Source organism: Salvelinus alpinus, chromosome 1, assembly GCF_045679555.1.
Source record: "Salvelinus alpinus chromosome 1, SLU_Salpinus.1, whole genome shotgun sequence".
Lineage (NCBI taxonomy): Eukaryota > Metazoa > Chordata > Actinopteri > Salmoniformes > Salmonidae > Salvelinus > Salvelinus alpinus.
This window is the reverse complement of record NC_092086.1, coordinates 45,777,228-45,792,765: the sequence shown is the minus strand read 5'-3', so window position 1 is coordinate 45,792,765 and position 15,538 is coordinate 45,777,228. Positions and strand designations below refer to the sequence as shown.

The following is a 15,538-nucleotide window of genomic DNA, read 5'->3' as shown; positions in this document are numbered from 1 at the left end:
GATGGATTTAATAACAGTACAGTGAAAGGGAGAATATACTAAAAACTGGCCTTCAATTGAGTTTTGAGAAAACCCTGAACAAATGAAGACTGAATGAATGAATCAATCCCTAACATAATGTATATCACAGAGTTCAATGGTTTCCTTTAATCCAGACACTGCGCTGCATAAACATGTGTGTCACCAGATTTTGTGAATTTTCCACCTCACGTGCCCAGACAGTGATCCCCTCTTTGGAATGACCACTTTGACAGATCAGGGGATGGGCCAATAAGAGAGAGAGTGCATGGAAGAGGGGGATAATGAAAGAGAGAGATAGCAAGAGAAGGAGATCAGGGAGGGTAAGAGCTTGCAGTGGAGGTGTTGAGACAAAAGGACAGGTACTATTCTACTGGTGAGGAGAAAGACTAGTCAGTTGACAGAGACAGACAGGCAGATAGAAAGCACAGAGCAAGATAACCTCAGATGTGTTTTTAGTGTTGGATTCAAAGACTATTATCATCATCAAACCACTCTGGAACAAAAAAAACGGTCAAGAGGAAACCAACATCTAACCAAGAAAATATCTACAGTATTCTCTACAACAGAAGACTGGAAAGAGAGCTGATATACTTGTAAAGACAGCACAGAGACTGTTTCATCGTTATTATTCGTCAGCCCAGTAACTGACCATCATGACACATCAGGTCAGCCGCTCTCCGTTCCTCAAGCCCTTCTACACGAGGACCCCGGTTGGTGGGGTCATTCCGCGAACCCAGAGACGCCACACGCTCCCCGCCAGCGAGTTCAGGAATCTGACCCCACAGGACGCCATCAGCGTGTTCGAGATCGAGAGAGAAGGTAAGGGTGTCTCCAGATTCTACTGGTTACTCAGAAAATGTTGATTGTATAGGATTTGTTGGATTAGAGAGACTTTTGGGTCTTATGTTCAACAAAATGCACATTTATCTTATAATTTCTAACACATGACAATAGCTGTCAGTCTCCACAATATAAATAGCTCAGGAAACTAAACAATGCCTTAACCACCAAATGTGTGTTTATCACAGATTCTGGTCCCAAAAAATGGATTGTGAATAACATCAATAAACTGTGATAAGAGAACAAGCAGCCTGTAATCCCTGGTTCGTTTGCTACTCTTCCAAGATGCTTAATCTGCTCACTGACTGACTGACTGACCGTGTGTCTTGTCTTTCCTCCCACCAGCATTCGTCTCTGTGTCTGGTGAGTGTCCACTCACTCTTGACGAGGTGCTGAACTTCCTAAGTCAGTGTCCGGAGCTCTCCCTGGGCTGGTTTGAAGAGGGCCAGCTGGTGGCGTTCATCATCGGCTCAGGCTGGGGCAAAGAGAGACTGGAGCAGGTGAGACAGACATCACAATTTACAATAGCTACCTCCATTGCATATTTGGAATTGTTTTGCCCCCAAAAAACAGAAATTTGTTTTTCATAATCTAAAAGGTAACCATCAATAAAATACATGTTTTTTACTCTGATCATACCTGGTCATTAACCCTACCTTTGCCTTTCCCTACCCCAGGAGGCCATGACCCAGCATATCCCAGAAACCTCAGCAGTGCACATCCATGTGCTGTCTGTGCACCGCCACGCTCGCCAGCAGGGTAAAGGTTCCATCCTGCTGTGGCGCTACCTGCAGTACCTGCGATGTGTGCCAGGCCTCCGGAGGGCCCTGCTGGCCTGTGAGGAGTTCCTGGTTCCCTTCTACCAGAAGGCAGGCTTCAAGGAGAAGGGGCCTTCTGCCATCACCGTGCCCAACCTCACCTTCCAGGAGATGGAGTACCATATCGGCGGAGCGGCCTACGCACGGCGGAACAGCGGCTGCTAGTCACTGCCGGCCGTCACCGCCCCGCTCATAATCACATCAACCCTAGCACTGGAACTCATCCACCATGTAAACATAGACTCTGGTCATCACAGTTGACCGTCCAGACCACACTATAGCAGACAGACAGATCCAAGCACCAACCTGGTCTCAGAGCATTTCATAATATTCTGTACGTAAATTCGAGACACTCCATTTAGTATGATAGGTTACATTTGGTATGGTTACATAAGACAGATGGTTACTTAAGGAGGGTGGTTGGTCAGGATGGGTGGGTGTACAACACGAACATCTAGCAAAGATTGCGAGTTCAAATCTCATCACGGACAACTTTAACAACTTTTCACTACTTACTACTTATTAGCTACTTTGCAACTACTTGTTATCCAAAACTTCCCCTAAGCCTAACCCTAACCCTTTTAGCTGACCTTTCACGTATAGCTAACCTTTCACGTAACTTTAACCTTAACCCTTTTAGCTAATCTTCCCCTAAACCTAACCCTAACCTTAACCCTTTAACCTAACTCATAAACTTAACCCTAACCCCTAGCCTAGCTAATGTTAGCGAGCTTGCTAGCTAGAACTAGCAACATATCATACGTTTTGTAAAATCCCAATATATTGTATGCTTTGCAAATTCTGAACATATAATACGAATTGTAATTTGTAACATATCATATACGAAATGGGTGATGGACGTCTACCAATCAACACATACCATACCAAACGTAACATATCATGCTAAATGGATTGTCCCAGATTTACATACAGAATAATATGAAATACTCTGAGATCAGGTTGCAACCACAGGTGCTCCATGAGAGAAGGCACTGCCCCATCAATCTCAGCTGCAGCACCAGCAGGCTCCGAGACACCATCTTTCAGTGCCTCACAGACAGCATCCCGACGCCCTGCAACATAGAGAGGGGACATGCACCATCAAATGAAGGGGACAAGAATGGGTTTTCTAAGAAAACAGCAACAGAAAGCAAAAAAAATGTCTGTTAGCGATAGAAGACAGAATCAGAATATGTTTGAGATGCAATGTGGAGTTTCAGCATACTTTGTGTACAACACGTCTTGAATTAACAAAGTTCTAATTTTGCCGTCCCGACATTCTTCTTTTTTATTATGCTTAATTTTGAGAGTATTTAAATGAAATATTCCTTGCCACAAATTGTACTTTGTAGTACTATTCTTGTTTGAGGTCTTTATTATTACTAATGCTACTATTGTTATTGGGATACTAATACTACTATTGTTATTGGGATACTAATACTACTATTGTTATTGGGATACTAATACTACTATTGTTATTGGGATACTAATACTACTATTGTTATTGAGATACTAATACTACTATTGTTATTGGGATACTAATACTACTATTGTTATTGGGATACTAATACTACTATTGTTATTGAGATATAAATACTTACTATTGTTATTGGGATACTAATACTACTATTGTTATTGGGATACTAATACTACTATTGTTATTGGGATACTAATACTACTATTGTTATTGGGATACTAATACTACTATTGTTATTGGGATACTAATACTACTATTGTTATTGGGATACTAATACTACTATTGTTATTGGGATACTAATACTACTATTGTTATTGAGATACTAATACTTACTATTGTTATTGGGATACTAATACTACTATTGTTATTGGGATACTAATACTACTATTGTTATTGAGATACTAATACTTACTATTGTTATTGGGATACTAATACTACTATTGTTATTGGGATACTAATACTACTATTGTTATTGAGATACTAATACTTACTATTGTTATTGGGATACTAATACTACTATTGTTATTGGGATACTAATACTACTATTGTTATTGGGATACTAATACTACTATTGTTATTGAGATACTAATACTACTATTGTTATTGGGATACTAATACTACTATTGTTATTGGGATACTAATACTACTATTGTTATTGAGATACTAATACTACTATTGTTATTGAGATACTAATACTACTATTGTTATTGGGATACTAATACTACTATTGTTATTGAGATACTAATACTACTATTGTTATTGAGATACTAATACTATTGTTATTGAGATACTGTTACTGAGATACTACTATTACTGAGTTCTCTGAGTGTGATGTAAATACCATTTTATTTTTGTAAACCCTATTTAGTCCTCTGGTGTGTTGAAATCTTAGGCTTTTGCTTATCTTTTTTGTATTAACACTATGATGTACTACGGCAATAAAGGGAAACGATGCCACTGATTTTATAGCTCCTCATGTTCCCTTTAGCATTGACATACATCATGAAAACAGTGGTGCCTTCAACAAAGCTGATTGTTAGCGAACGGTAACTAATGTTCATGTCTGAAAGTAAAGGGCAGCATCAATCACCATAGAAAATCAGACAGACTTCACTGACGGATTTCTTTTCAAGTTTTTTTTACTGTTGTATTCAGTTACATATGAGTAGATGGGTAGCTAAAACACTACCTTGTTTCAATCAATCATTACTTCTTAAGAAGCAATACACAAATAAAAGGATAGCATTCGAGTGCTCAACGTATTGTAACAAAAATATGGCAGTAGTTGGTACATTTATCAGCAAGGCACCAAAGGTATTAATGTCTGATTTGTTTGTCCCTGGTTGTTTTGAGCGGTTGCCTGAATAATTACAAAACCTACTCCTGGATTGTGAGTGTTAAAAACATGAAAATAAAATTAAAAAAGAACAAATTGAAAAAAATACAGAAATATTTCCTTCTGTCTATTGTACCAGTGATGACTCCTCCAAACCCTGCCTTACACGTGAAGAGAGAGAGACATGTGGGAGGGGCTTAGATAAGTGGTTAGACCATACCCTTCTCTCATTGGTCAGTGGAGGAGAGAAAATGGTGTGTGTGGGGGGGTGAAAAGAATGTGATTAATGCAAGTCCTCATGACGAGTGCAGTGGCATTCCTACTTATTCATACAGACAGACCGAGTAAAAAACACAAGCATATTGTCATCAGAGTTCAGTTCACAGAGCCAGAGGAGAGGGAGCTCCACACAGGACCCTCCCCTCCTCTTTAGCCACACTATAGGGCAGAAACAGAGACACGGATTACTTGATAACACCTGCCAATCGATGCCTCGAGACCTGACGCCCCTCCTCAAGCGCTACCTTCCCACTCCTCAGTGGAGGTGGGCGTTGAGGTCATACTTCTCACAGAACTTATCTGTGAAGGGGATGCAGGTGAGCAGTTCACACCAGTCACACTTGATGGGGTACACATAGAAAAGCACCACGAGGCCGGCGAACAGCCCCAAGAACACCACCAGGAAGACGATGATCTGCAGCCGCTTGCGGTACATGTCCATGCGTCCGAAGCTGATGTAGGGCAGGAAGGCGAAGGACAAGAAGAAGCCAGAGATGAAGCCAAAGATGTGGGCAAAGTTGTCGATCCAGGGCAGCAGGCCGAAGGCGAAGAGGAAGAGCACCACACACAGCAGCTTGATGAAGGCCCGCCACGGCTGGGCCAGGATCTGCCAGCTCTGGAACAGCTCCACAAACAGGCAGGCCAGGATGCCAAACTGGGAGCCTGCCGGACCCACCTGACGGAGGGAGGGGGAGAGAGAGGGACCGGTCAGTCAGTGGAAAAGGTCAACATAGAAATACTCAGCACCTAGAGTGGACACATTCTATTAGACACATTCTATTAGACACATTCTATGAGCTGCACAAAACAATGAAAAATCACCCCCAGTCTGAACCATACATCTAGTCTGTCTCATCTGACACTATTACCAGTCATGTGTTCTGAACTGTCCAAATTGAACCCTACATATTGAGGTGTGCGTGTTATTGTGTTTTATGGGGTTTATTGAGACCTCTGCTCTGTAGGGCAGGAAGATGGCGCTGGCTAGGTTTCCGGTGATGCCAGACAGGATGTATATGATGGAGATCCTCAGCCAGCCTGCCAGCTTCTCCAGGTCTCTCAGGATGGTCATCTGGAAGCACACTGACACCATGCAGTGAAGGATCCTACAGTGGGACAGAAAGACACGTTACACCATGATGTGAAGGATCCTACAGGGGGACAGAAAGACACGTTACACCATGATGTGAAGGATCCTACAGGGGGACAGAAAGACACGTTACACCATGATGTGAAGGATCCTACAGGGGGACAGAAAGACACGTTACACCATGATGTGAAGGATCCTACAGCGTGTATGCTCGTGAATGTAAGAGTATGTCCTCTGCAGGTGATGTAGGGATCCAGCTAATCCAGCTGCTGTGAGAAGACACCTCCACAGCCAGCCAACCAGGGATCTCTAGTTTATCCAGCATCAACATTTCTCTGCTGTCTGTCTATCTCCTCAAGCCTAATGAGGGCTGCTGCCTGCAGAGAGGACACTTCCTTTAATTACCCCGGAGAGGAGAGAGAGGAGAGCAGAGACAGATAAGAGGCAGCAGAGATATGAAGGAGGACTGCTACTCAGCTCCTTCTACTAATAGGATCACGACTTCTGCGCTGTGGAACCACTGACATTCTGACTGAAGAAGTCAAAGACATTAATGAGGGGCTTGAAGAAGGAGTTATTGGAGAACGTGTACATGAAACATAATGAATCAGTGAGAGGACACATAATTGGTCACCGAATGGAACGAATCGTAGGCCACCCTTCTGCTTCATTATAATACAGCTGCACCAGGGATGTCTAACAGTACAGTACCGGTCAAATGTATTAAATGCTGCTAGGATGGACAGAGGTTTGTGATGAAATGGCAGAGGCAGGCAGCCACTTACCCAGCGTGCAGGAAGAGAGAGAGCCACAGTCTGTAGAACTGGTCTGGGATCTCTGGGTTGAGGAAAGGCAGCAGGCCACACACATCATCCATGCAGTGAACCTGGGGGAGGAGGTAGAATACGTCACCTACAGGACACCATCGCTCTCTTTGTCTCTGTTGGCACACTCTCACACACTCACACACATACACATATTCACACACACACACACACACACACACACACACACATTCACACACGCGAAACCGCACACACAATAGCATAACTGATACCCACTGAATTTACAATAACTTTTTTTTACTGTCAAGCTATTCTAAGATAAGGATGTCACTGCAAGTACTAGAGGATGCATTTTCATTTGACACATATTGTGGAATGAATACATCATATTTATAATGAACCTTATGTGTGAATATATTTACTTGTGCCCTGGATATTCTGTACCTCAGAGCGGAGGGGATTACAGTGAGGACAATTTGCTTACTCAGTAGGGAATTGTATGGCACCCTTTATGGTGATTAAACACTATCCACTCTCACAGCTTAGATCTTCCTCTGCTCCTCAACGGCTGCCTCCGACTCAGCCTGTCTCATTAGCCTAGTTGGAACGGGGTCGGGGTTATGGTCTGGGTTATGTCTTTGTAGGACTGGGGCTATCGTATCCATCACACTAGCTAGCCACTAAAGATGACTTGGCAATATCCTAACGCAACGTAATAGTCAGATGTTCATTGAGTAGAGCGATGCTTACTTACTTGGGAGCAGAGAGTAGCCTCCTCGTGGAAGTAGCCCATCATGAAGTCACAATACTCCCTGGACGTGATCTCACACCTGAGGAACAGGAGAACCACAGCATGACCTCATGACCACACACTCCCTTGACTCCTCCCCGTCATGTGCACTGATAGGTCATGAACAAGACACATGGTGACCACTACACTGCTTACATACTGCTGCTTTACCAGATCAGTGAAAATGAAGGCAAGAGGGGAGAGGAAGTCCATATAGATTATTGAGATGCAGCCCCTGCCTTGTTTAAACATCCATCTACCAACTACATGTACCACAGACATAGGCAAATCAACACCACAGTGTCAATAGTAAATAGACACACAGGAATGTGTGTGTTGTGTCTGGCGTGAATGTTTGCATGTTTGGTTTTGTATGTAGGCTCTCCTCACCTCCCTTTTGTGCCGATGCAGCAGGGCCGGCCTGTGATGGTGCAGTCTATGTGAGGCAGGTTGGTGTGGTTCCCTGTGTTGTACCTGGTGCAAACCTAAAAACACAGCCAGAGGAAACAGTGAGACACTGACTGATTAACAGGTCCTCTGACCTCTCACCCTCTCATCATGACCAATGGGGTTCCACAATACTCACTGGCCACTTGGTGATGTCATCAGGCCATTCATGCGGTGCCACCGAAGCTGGCTCTAGACAAATCCTGTTGTGGGGTGAAAAATATGAATGAAATATTAGTATGGATACACAGTTCAGTCAGTGGTCCCAATAAACACACAGTGTAACTACAGTAGCATGAGGAGTGTGACGGCGTACTGCTGAATGTAAGAGTGGTTCTCTCACCGGGGGTCCTGATGGCACACTGAGCCGTACTGCCTGTCTTGGCCCTCCAGCTGAGGGGTGCTGTGATGCCGCGGCCACTTCACCCACACGGCCAGAGTACTCTGAGACAAAACAAAGATGGAAAGGTAAAAATATCGACCCCTGAATAGATCACTCGTGGAGGTAGAGTACAAAAGAGTGAGGTAGAGAGAGTGAGTGAGAGAGACGGAGAGAGATTCACGACTCACCGAACACTCCTCCTCTGAGGTCTGTAGACAGCCGGAGCGGTCGTTGCGTACACAGCAGGCAGAGTCTCTCTCTATGTCTCTCTTGTCCCGGATCAGGTCGTGCACCTGCTGGTCCTGACGCATGCAGGGAGAGTACTTGGCCCCCAGGTGGATCAGAGCCTCCTAACGAGGGAGACAGATGGCATGCAGACAGTCAGGAATAGACACATAGAACACCATCACTTCAGGCCTAGTTAAAGCGCTCAAATAAGTACCTTCCAAACTGAAAGGATCGGACATATCTGGTCATGGAACAGAATGTTTGAATGAAAAAAAGGGGAGCAATGTGAATGTGCTTACTGAACTGGGCCCGACCCAGAAGTTCTCTTGTTGTACAAACTTGACATTTTCATATACACCTTTGTTTCTTAGAACCTGGGGAGGAAAACATGTCACATTTCAAGTTGCTCCTGGAAGGATGTAATAGAAGGTCATAACGACTGTAAGACCATTGTAAAGCTGTAATGATTCGTTCAGAGGACTCTTGAATACAGTTTTTGATTATTTGATTCAAATTTTACTGCACGGTTAGGAGCTAGTAACACAAGCATTTCACTGCACCCGCAATAACACCTGCTAGACTGTGTACGCGACCAATAAACCTTGATTTGATTTGACTAGGGAAGTGAGGTGGTACTCACAGAATCAACCGTCTCGTGCTGGGAGAAGCCCACGGGGGCGATGCCATAGATGCAGACAGCCAGGATGGTGATCAGCAAGTGGACAACAGTGATCCAGTACGTAAAGAAAGGCCTGATGGAAACACAATATCCATATTAGAAAACAACGGTTTTACACAGAAGTGCTGTACTCTACACCAATGGTCTCATATATTGGACACGCTGAGCCTTAGCATGGTCTTAGAGACCATTACCTATGGTCATCCATGTCCTCTATCTGCCTCTTCACATAGCTGTCGATGCGCTTGCGGTAGGTTCGGTTGGTGAGCTTCCCCACCATGCCCAGCCCGTAGGGCCTCTTCTCCCGAGCGAACAGCTTCTTGACGGGCACAACGATGCGCTGACCCCGTCGCTGTCCGTTCACACTCACCACCTCCTGCCGCAAGGGCACCTTGGGCGGTCCTGGGGTTCCCTCTTTGGCCTTACGCCACCCTCGCTCCAGAGGCCTGGGAGGGGAGGGGAGACAGAGAGGAGGAGGGGTAAAGTCAGTTTAAAGGAACCCACCACAGAACCACCCTTGGAGAGAGTGTGGGTTCTCTTTAAACCAAACACTGTGTCAACACAACTGAATGGTTCACTGAGATGCTCTGGTAGTGTACTGGATATTGGCAACAGGAAACCAAAGATACTGTAGTCATTTCAGATGTTTCTGTGTACTTGTTGTCAGGAGTCAGTGTGACAGACTCACAGCATGAGATGGCTCCTCTCCAGTTCACTCTTGTCCAGAGCGCTGCCGGTCAGCTCCGTCTCGTCCAGCATACTGCCCTCCTCCTGCACCACATCCATCATAGCCGCGTCCGACGGAGACTCAAACACCTCGTCAGCGTATGTGGACAACTCTTCCTGCATCAGACAGTCCTGGGGGAGGAATTGGGAGGGGGTTGGCCAGGTCTGAGAACAGTAGTGGGTGGGAACTAGGCACAGGAGATTTCCCTGGTCAGCTCACACATGGTTTAGGAAAAACTCCTGGCCGTAATGAAAACACACACTAACTGGTCGGCCAATCACAGGCCTTTAGACTCTATCCCAGGCTGCAACTCTGTTAGAGACCTCCAGGGGGTGCTGTATGTTCTCTTTTAGATGGAGGCTTGAGATGAGTTTCTAACTACAGAGTAGATGAGGACATGTCCTTACTCTGGCGAAGAAGGATGTGTCCAGCTCATCAGGTAAGTCCACCCCGTCCTCCTCCATGAAGCTAGCAGGGGTGAAGCTGCGTCTCTGCATCCGCCGCAGGGTGGCGTTTTCCCGCAGGGAGCGCCCCTGAGACGCACACACACACATAACAACACAACACACACTATAAGCTGTCACCTAGCACAGCAGGCTGTAGTGTTTTGTCTAGTGCCATACAGCAAACAAACGGTGCAGACACACAAACACACACACACACACACACTAACATTGAGTTGAGTTTCTTTTTGCATGTCAGAATTGTTGGAGACAGTACCTCATAATTATAACACATGCATAGTAGGTATATCAGAGCTTGAGTACCCATGTTTGTTCATTCCTCCATGTCCCTCTTGCACTTCCAAAATGGTAAGCTCTTTCATAACAGTAGTCCTAAGCACAGCATTGCTGCTCTTGAACATGCAGCACAGCACATAGTGGTCTCCCTCAACACTGAATGACACAACACAACACAGAGATAATGTCTCCTTTTGAAAATAAATGTATCCGCCCCGATGGAACTGAGTGTTGTTCTAGAACGCCGGAGGCTGACTGATTCCACACAACTGATCAGGCCATGCTGTTTCACTGAGGGTACCTTATCGATTAAGGGAAGAGTTTGGTCATAGTGGTACTGGGTGGGTATGGTTTGGATCTGTGTGTACAGTACAGTAGAGGGCTTTAGCAGCTGAAATAATGAATCACTTCCTTCAATAGGATGTCTCGTCACACAGCAAGCTCACCTTCACCAGAGCTGTTGCTGCCCTGAAGCTCATCTTGGCGACAGACTCCCTCTTGCGTCGCCGCGGCAGCCGGTTGAGGCCTGAGCGGGAGGAGGTGAAGGAGCAGAGGGAAGCGGCGCCGGGGGTGACGGGGGTCTGGGGCACGCTGTAACCGTCCACCTCCTCCACCATACGGAACGCACGCCCCCTCGCCAACGGGTCCACGATCTGAAGATGACAGACACAGGCAGGGCGGTTAAGAACAGGCTATCTAGGACTGAGTTTATATTGTGAAACTGGATTATGTTCGAATAATCAACCTAGATTCTAATTGAAAAAACTACTGTGGATGCCACAGATAAATATTGATACATCCTAAAATATGTTATCAAGATCCACAATGAAACCCTCACTGAGGTACAAAAGTACTACAGGTATAATGACCCAAATATATAGATGACATAGGTATCATACCTTCTGCATGCCAAAGGCGTGTGCTGAGGAGGGTACGTAGAGGGGCGGGGGCGTCTCGGTGCTGGTCAGAGAGATGTTGTCCTGACTGGACAGGTCCATCTCCCGGATCACCTGGGGCTTCAGACGGCCATAGCGCATGCTGCAGTGGCGCAGACTCTTCCTCTGCCATTTCTGGGTGGCATCGCCGTCCTTACTGACCCCGAACCAGTCCGCTGTGCCCCTGACACCACAAACACCAGCCACTCAGTCCGCGGGAAGCACACATCTCATCTCACAAACTCCAACCTATCCACAGAACTCTCTCTGATCACCTAGTTCCGCAGTACTTCTCTTGTAGAGGGAGTCTGCTAACTCCAGCTATCTAGCACAGAGTGTGTCAGTTATTGGCCTGAGAGATATAGAGCTGTTATTAGATGTCCCTCCTCAAACCCTGTTTGGAAGACTGGGTGGGCAAACATGCAATGGACTGATAACGCCACACTTCCCAAGAATGGAAAAAATGACTAATTGTTCTTGACTGCACTAGTAATAGACCATCAGCATGAGAGAGGGAATAAGCCCGGACATGTTCCAGTCCAGGCACACACGCACACACACACACACACACACACACACACACACACACACACACACACACACACACACACACACACACACACACACACACACACACACACACACGCACACACGCGCACACACGCACACACACACACCCACACACCCACACACCCACACACCCACACACACACACACACACACACCACACACACCACACACACCGTCTCTCTCATGGGTCTGGTGTATATTGTATTACTTTGTCTGCCTTTGCAGCATTACAGCACGGTAATAAAGTCATAAACATTTGAATAAATGTAAAGACTGAACTTGCATGCTGGAGGCATTCTGTTGCTGGAAACGGCAAAAAAAAATCTGTCAATTTCCTCCAGATCACTACCTTTAGAATAAAGAGATTTTTGGAATGGACTATTCTATTTCAATTTGACCACATTAAAAGGAGTAGTTCACTATTTTACAACACGGTTCCTGAAAGTAGTAGTAGTCTGAAAGTAGTCTATGGGCCAGGAGAAACTGTAATCTACAGTTCAGTTCTCTTTAAACATCCATTACAAACTTCAGCTAACTTTAGCCACTACGGACTTTTTTTTCCTTTAAAAAGTCAGACGAGAATGATATACTGCTCTCCCGGGAACAGACCCAGATTCTTCTGAGAATTCATAGGCGATCGAATAAACCCCCACTTCTGTATTTTTGTAAATAATAGCTGGTGCACGATATCTAAGGAAGTCTCAAGGTTTTGCTCTCCTGAGATAGAGTATCTCATGATAAGCTGTAGACCACACTATCTACCTAGAGAGTTTTCATCTGTATTTTTCGTAGCTGTCTACATACCACCACAGACTGATGCTGGCACTAAGACCGCACTGAATGAGCTGCATTCCGCCATAAGCAAACAGGAAAACGCTCACCCAGAGGCGGTGCTCCTTGTACCCGGGGACTTTAATGCAGGGAGACTTAAATCCGTCTTACCAAATTTCTATCAGCATGTTAAATGTGCAACCAGAGGGAAAAAAACTCTGGACCACCTTTACTCCACACAGAGAGACGCATACAAAGCTCTCCCTCGCCCTCCATTTGGCAAATCTGACCATAATTCTATCCACCTGATTCCTGCTTGCAAGCAAAAATTTAAGCAGGAAGCACCAGTGACTTGATCAATAAAAAAGTGGTCAGATGAAGCAGATGCTAAGCTACAGGACTGTTTTGCTAACACAGATTGGAATATGTTCCGGGATTCCTCCAATGGCATTGAGGAGTACACCACATCAGTCATTGGCTTCATCAATAAGTGCATTGATGACGTCGTCCCCACAGCGACTGTACGTACATACCCCAACAAGAAGCCATGGATTACAGGCAACATCCGCACTGAGCTAAAGGCTAAAGCTGGCGTTTAGTGGGACTCTAACCCGGAAGCTTATAAGAAATCCCGCTATGCCCTCCGACGAACCATCAAACAGGCACAGCGTCAATACAGGACTAAGATCGAATCGTACTACACCGGCCCTGACACTCATCGGATGTGGCAGGGCTGGCAAACCATAACAGACTACTAAAGGAAGCACAGCTGAGAGCTGCCCAGTGACACAAGCCTATCAGACTAGCTAAACTACCTCTATGCTCGCTTCAAGGCAAATAACACTGAAACATGCATGAGAGCACCAGCTGTTCCGGAAGACTGTGTGATCACGCACTCCGCAGCCGATGTGAGTAAGACCTTAACACAGGTCAACATTCACAAGGCCAGAGGGATTACCAGGACGTGTACTGCGAGCATGCACTGACCAACTGGCAAGTATCTTTACTGATATTTTCAACCTCTCCCTGTCCGAGTCTGTAATACCAACTGCTTTAAGCAGACCACCATAGTCCCTGTGCCCAAGAACAGTAAGGTAACCTGCCTAAATGACTACCGACCTGTAGCACTCACATCTGTAGCCATGAAGTGCTTCGAAAGGCTGGTCATGGCTCACATCAACACTAATATCTCAGATACCATAGACCCACTCCAACTTGCATACCGCTCTAACAGATCCACAGATGATGCAATCGCTATTGCACTCCACACTGCCCTTTCCCACCTGGACAAAAGGAACACCTATGTGAGAATGCTATTTATTGACTACAGTTCAGTGTTCAACACCATAGAGATCTCAAAGCTCATCAATAAGCTAAGGACCCAGGGACTAAACACCTCCCTCTGCAACTGGATTCTGGACTTCCTGACCGGCCGCTCCCAGGTGGTAAGGGTAGGTAACAACACATCCGCCACGCTGATCCTCAACACAGGAGCCCCTCAGGGGTGCGTGCTCAGTCCCCTCCTGTACTCCCTGTTCACTCATGACTGCACGGACAGGCACGACTCCAACACCATCATTAAGTTTGCCGATGACACAACAGTGATAGGCCTGATCACCGACCAAGACTAAACAGCCTATAGGCAGGAGGTCAGAGACCTGGCCGTGTGGTGTCAGGACAACAACCTCTCCCTCAACGTGATCAAAACAAAGGAGATGATTGTGGACTGCGGGAAAAAGAGGACCGAGCACACCCCCATTCTCATCGATGGGGCTGTTGTGGAGCAGGTTGAGAGCTTCAAGTTCCTTGGTGTCCACATCACCAACAAACTAACATGGTCCAAGCACACCAGGACAGTCAATGAAGAGGGCACAACAAAACTTATTCCCCCTCAGGAGACTGAAAAGATTTGGCATGGGTCCTCAGATCTTCAAAAGGTTATACAGCTGCACCATCGAGAGTATCCTGACTGGTTGCATCACTGCCTGGTTTGGAAACTACTCGGCCTCCGACCGCAAGGCACTACAGAGGGTAGTGCGTACGGCCCAGTACATCACTGGGGCCAAGCTTCCTGCCATCCAGGACCTCTATACCAGGCGGTGTGAGAGGAAGGCCCTAAAAATTGTCAAAGACTCCAGCCACCCTAGTCATAGATTGTTCTCTCTTCTACCGCACGGCAAGTGGTACCGGAGTGCCAAGTCTAGGTCCAAGAGGCTTCTAAACAGCTTCTACCCCCAAGCCATAAGACTCTGGAACATCTAATCAAATGGCCACCCAGACTATTTGCATTGCCCCCCCCCCCCCCCCCCCCTCTTTTACGCCGCTGCTATTCTCTGTTGTTATCATCTATGCATAGTCACATTAATAACTCTACCTACATGTACATATTACCTCAACTAACCGGTGCCCCCGCACATTGACTCTGTACCGGTACCCCCCTGTATATAGTCTCACTGTTGTTATTTTACTGCTGCTCTTTAATTACTTGTTACTTTTATTTCTTATTTAGATTTTTTTTTAAACTGCATTGTTGGTTAGGGGCTCGTAAGTAAGCATTAAGGTCTACACCTGTTGTATTCGGCGCATGTGACTAATACAATTTGATTTGATTTGACAAGCTAGC

General features: G+C 45.8%; 2 protein-coding genes across 5 annotated transcripts in view; one reads left to right on the top strand and one right to left on the bottom strand.

Moving 5' to 3' along the window:
• Positions 1 to 228: 228 nt before the first annotated feature.
• LOC139540564 (serotonin N-acetyltransferase-like) lies at positions 229 to 4,228 on the top strand. Its single transcript, XM_071344427.1, has 3 exons — positions 229 to 840; positions 1,207 to 1,361; positions 1,539 to 4,228. The coding sequence occupies exons 1-3, from the start codon at positions 675 to 677 to the stop codon at positions 1,842 to 1,844; spliced, it is 627 nt and encodes a 208-aa protein (XP_071200528.1). The 5' UTR covers positions 229 to 674; the 3' UTR covers positions 1,845 to 4,228.
• A 49-nt stretch (positions 4,229 to 4,277) lies between these two features.
• LOC139540341 (inactive rhomboid protein 1) overlaps positions 4,278 to 15,538 on the bottom strand; it is a 42,567-nt gene continuing 31,306 nt past the window's right edge. For 2 of the 4 annotated variants that reach the window (XM_071344289.1, XM_071344369.1), the window contains 15 exons: positions 11,539 to 11,758; positions 11,086 to 11,292; positions 10,307 to 10,432; positions 9,861 to 10,030; positions 9,367 to 9,618; positions 9,134 to 9,245; positions 8,793 to 8,867; positions 8,454 to 8,615; positions 8,227 to 8,327; positions 8,023 to 8,086; positions 7,827 to 7,921; positions 7,401 to 7,476; positions 6,647 to 6,747; positions 5,724 to 5,877; positions 4,278 to 5,447 (listed from right to left, as the gene is read on the bottom strand). In XM_071344289.1, coding sequence (XP_071200390.1) covers positions 5,028 to 5,447; positions 5,724 to 5,877; positions 6,647 to 6,747; positions 7,401 to 7,476; positions 7,827 to 7,921; positions 8,023 to 8,086; positions 8,227 to 8,327; positions 8,454 to 8,615; positions 8,793 to 8,867; positions 9,134 to 9,245; positions 9,367 to 9,618; positions 9,861 to 10,030; positions 10,307 to 10,432; positions 11,086 to 11,292; positions 11,539 to 11,758 — 2,335 coding nt within the window. In that variant the 3' untranslated portion in view covers positions 4,278 to 5,027. Of the gene's footprint in view, positions 5,448 to 5,723; positions 5,878 to 6,646; positions 6,748 to 7,400; positions 7,477 to 7,826; positions 7,922 to 8,022; positions 8,087 to 8,226; positions 8,616 to 8,792; positions 8,868 to 9,133; positions 9,246 to 9,366; positions 9,619 to 9,860; positions 10,031 to 10,306; positions 10,433 to 11,085; positions 11,293 to 11,538; positions 11,759 to 15,538 lie in introns of all 4 variants that reach the window. The other 2 variants (XM_071344140.1, XM_071344207.1) reach the window with 1 other exon arrangement.

Bases quoted from the DNA above. Each gene is read 5' to 3' on its own strand.
- LOC139540564 (XM_071344427.1), top strand. From the start codon at position 675: ATGACACATCAGGTCAGCCGCTCTCCGTTCCTCAAGCCCTTCTACACG. The intron at 841-1,206 runs GTAAGGGTGTCT...TCCTCCCACCAG, and splicing joins GTTCGAGATCGAGAGAGAAG to CATTCGTCTCTGTGTCTGGT. The intron at 1,362-1,538 runs GTGAGACAGACA...TCCCTACCCCAG, and splicing joins GCAAAGAGAGACTGGAGCAG to GAGGCCATGACCCAGCATAT.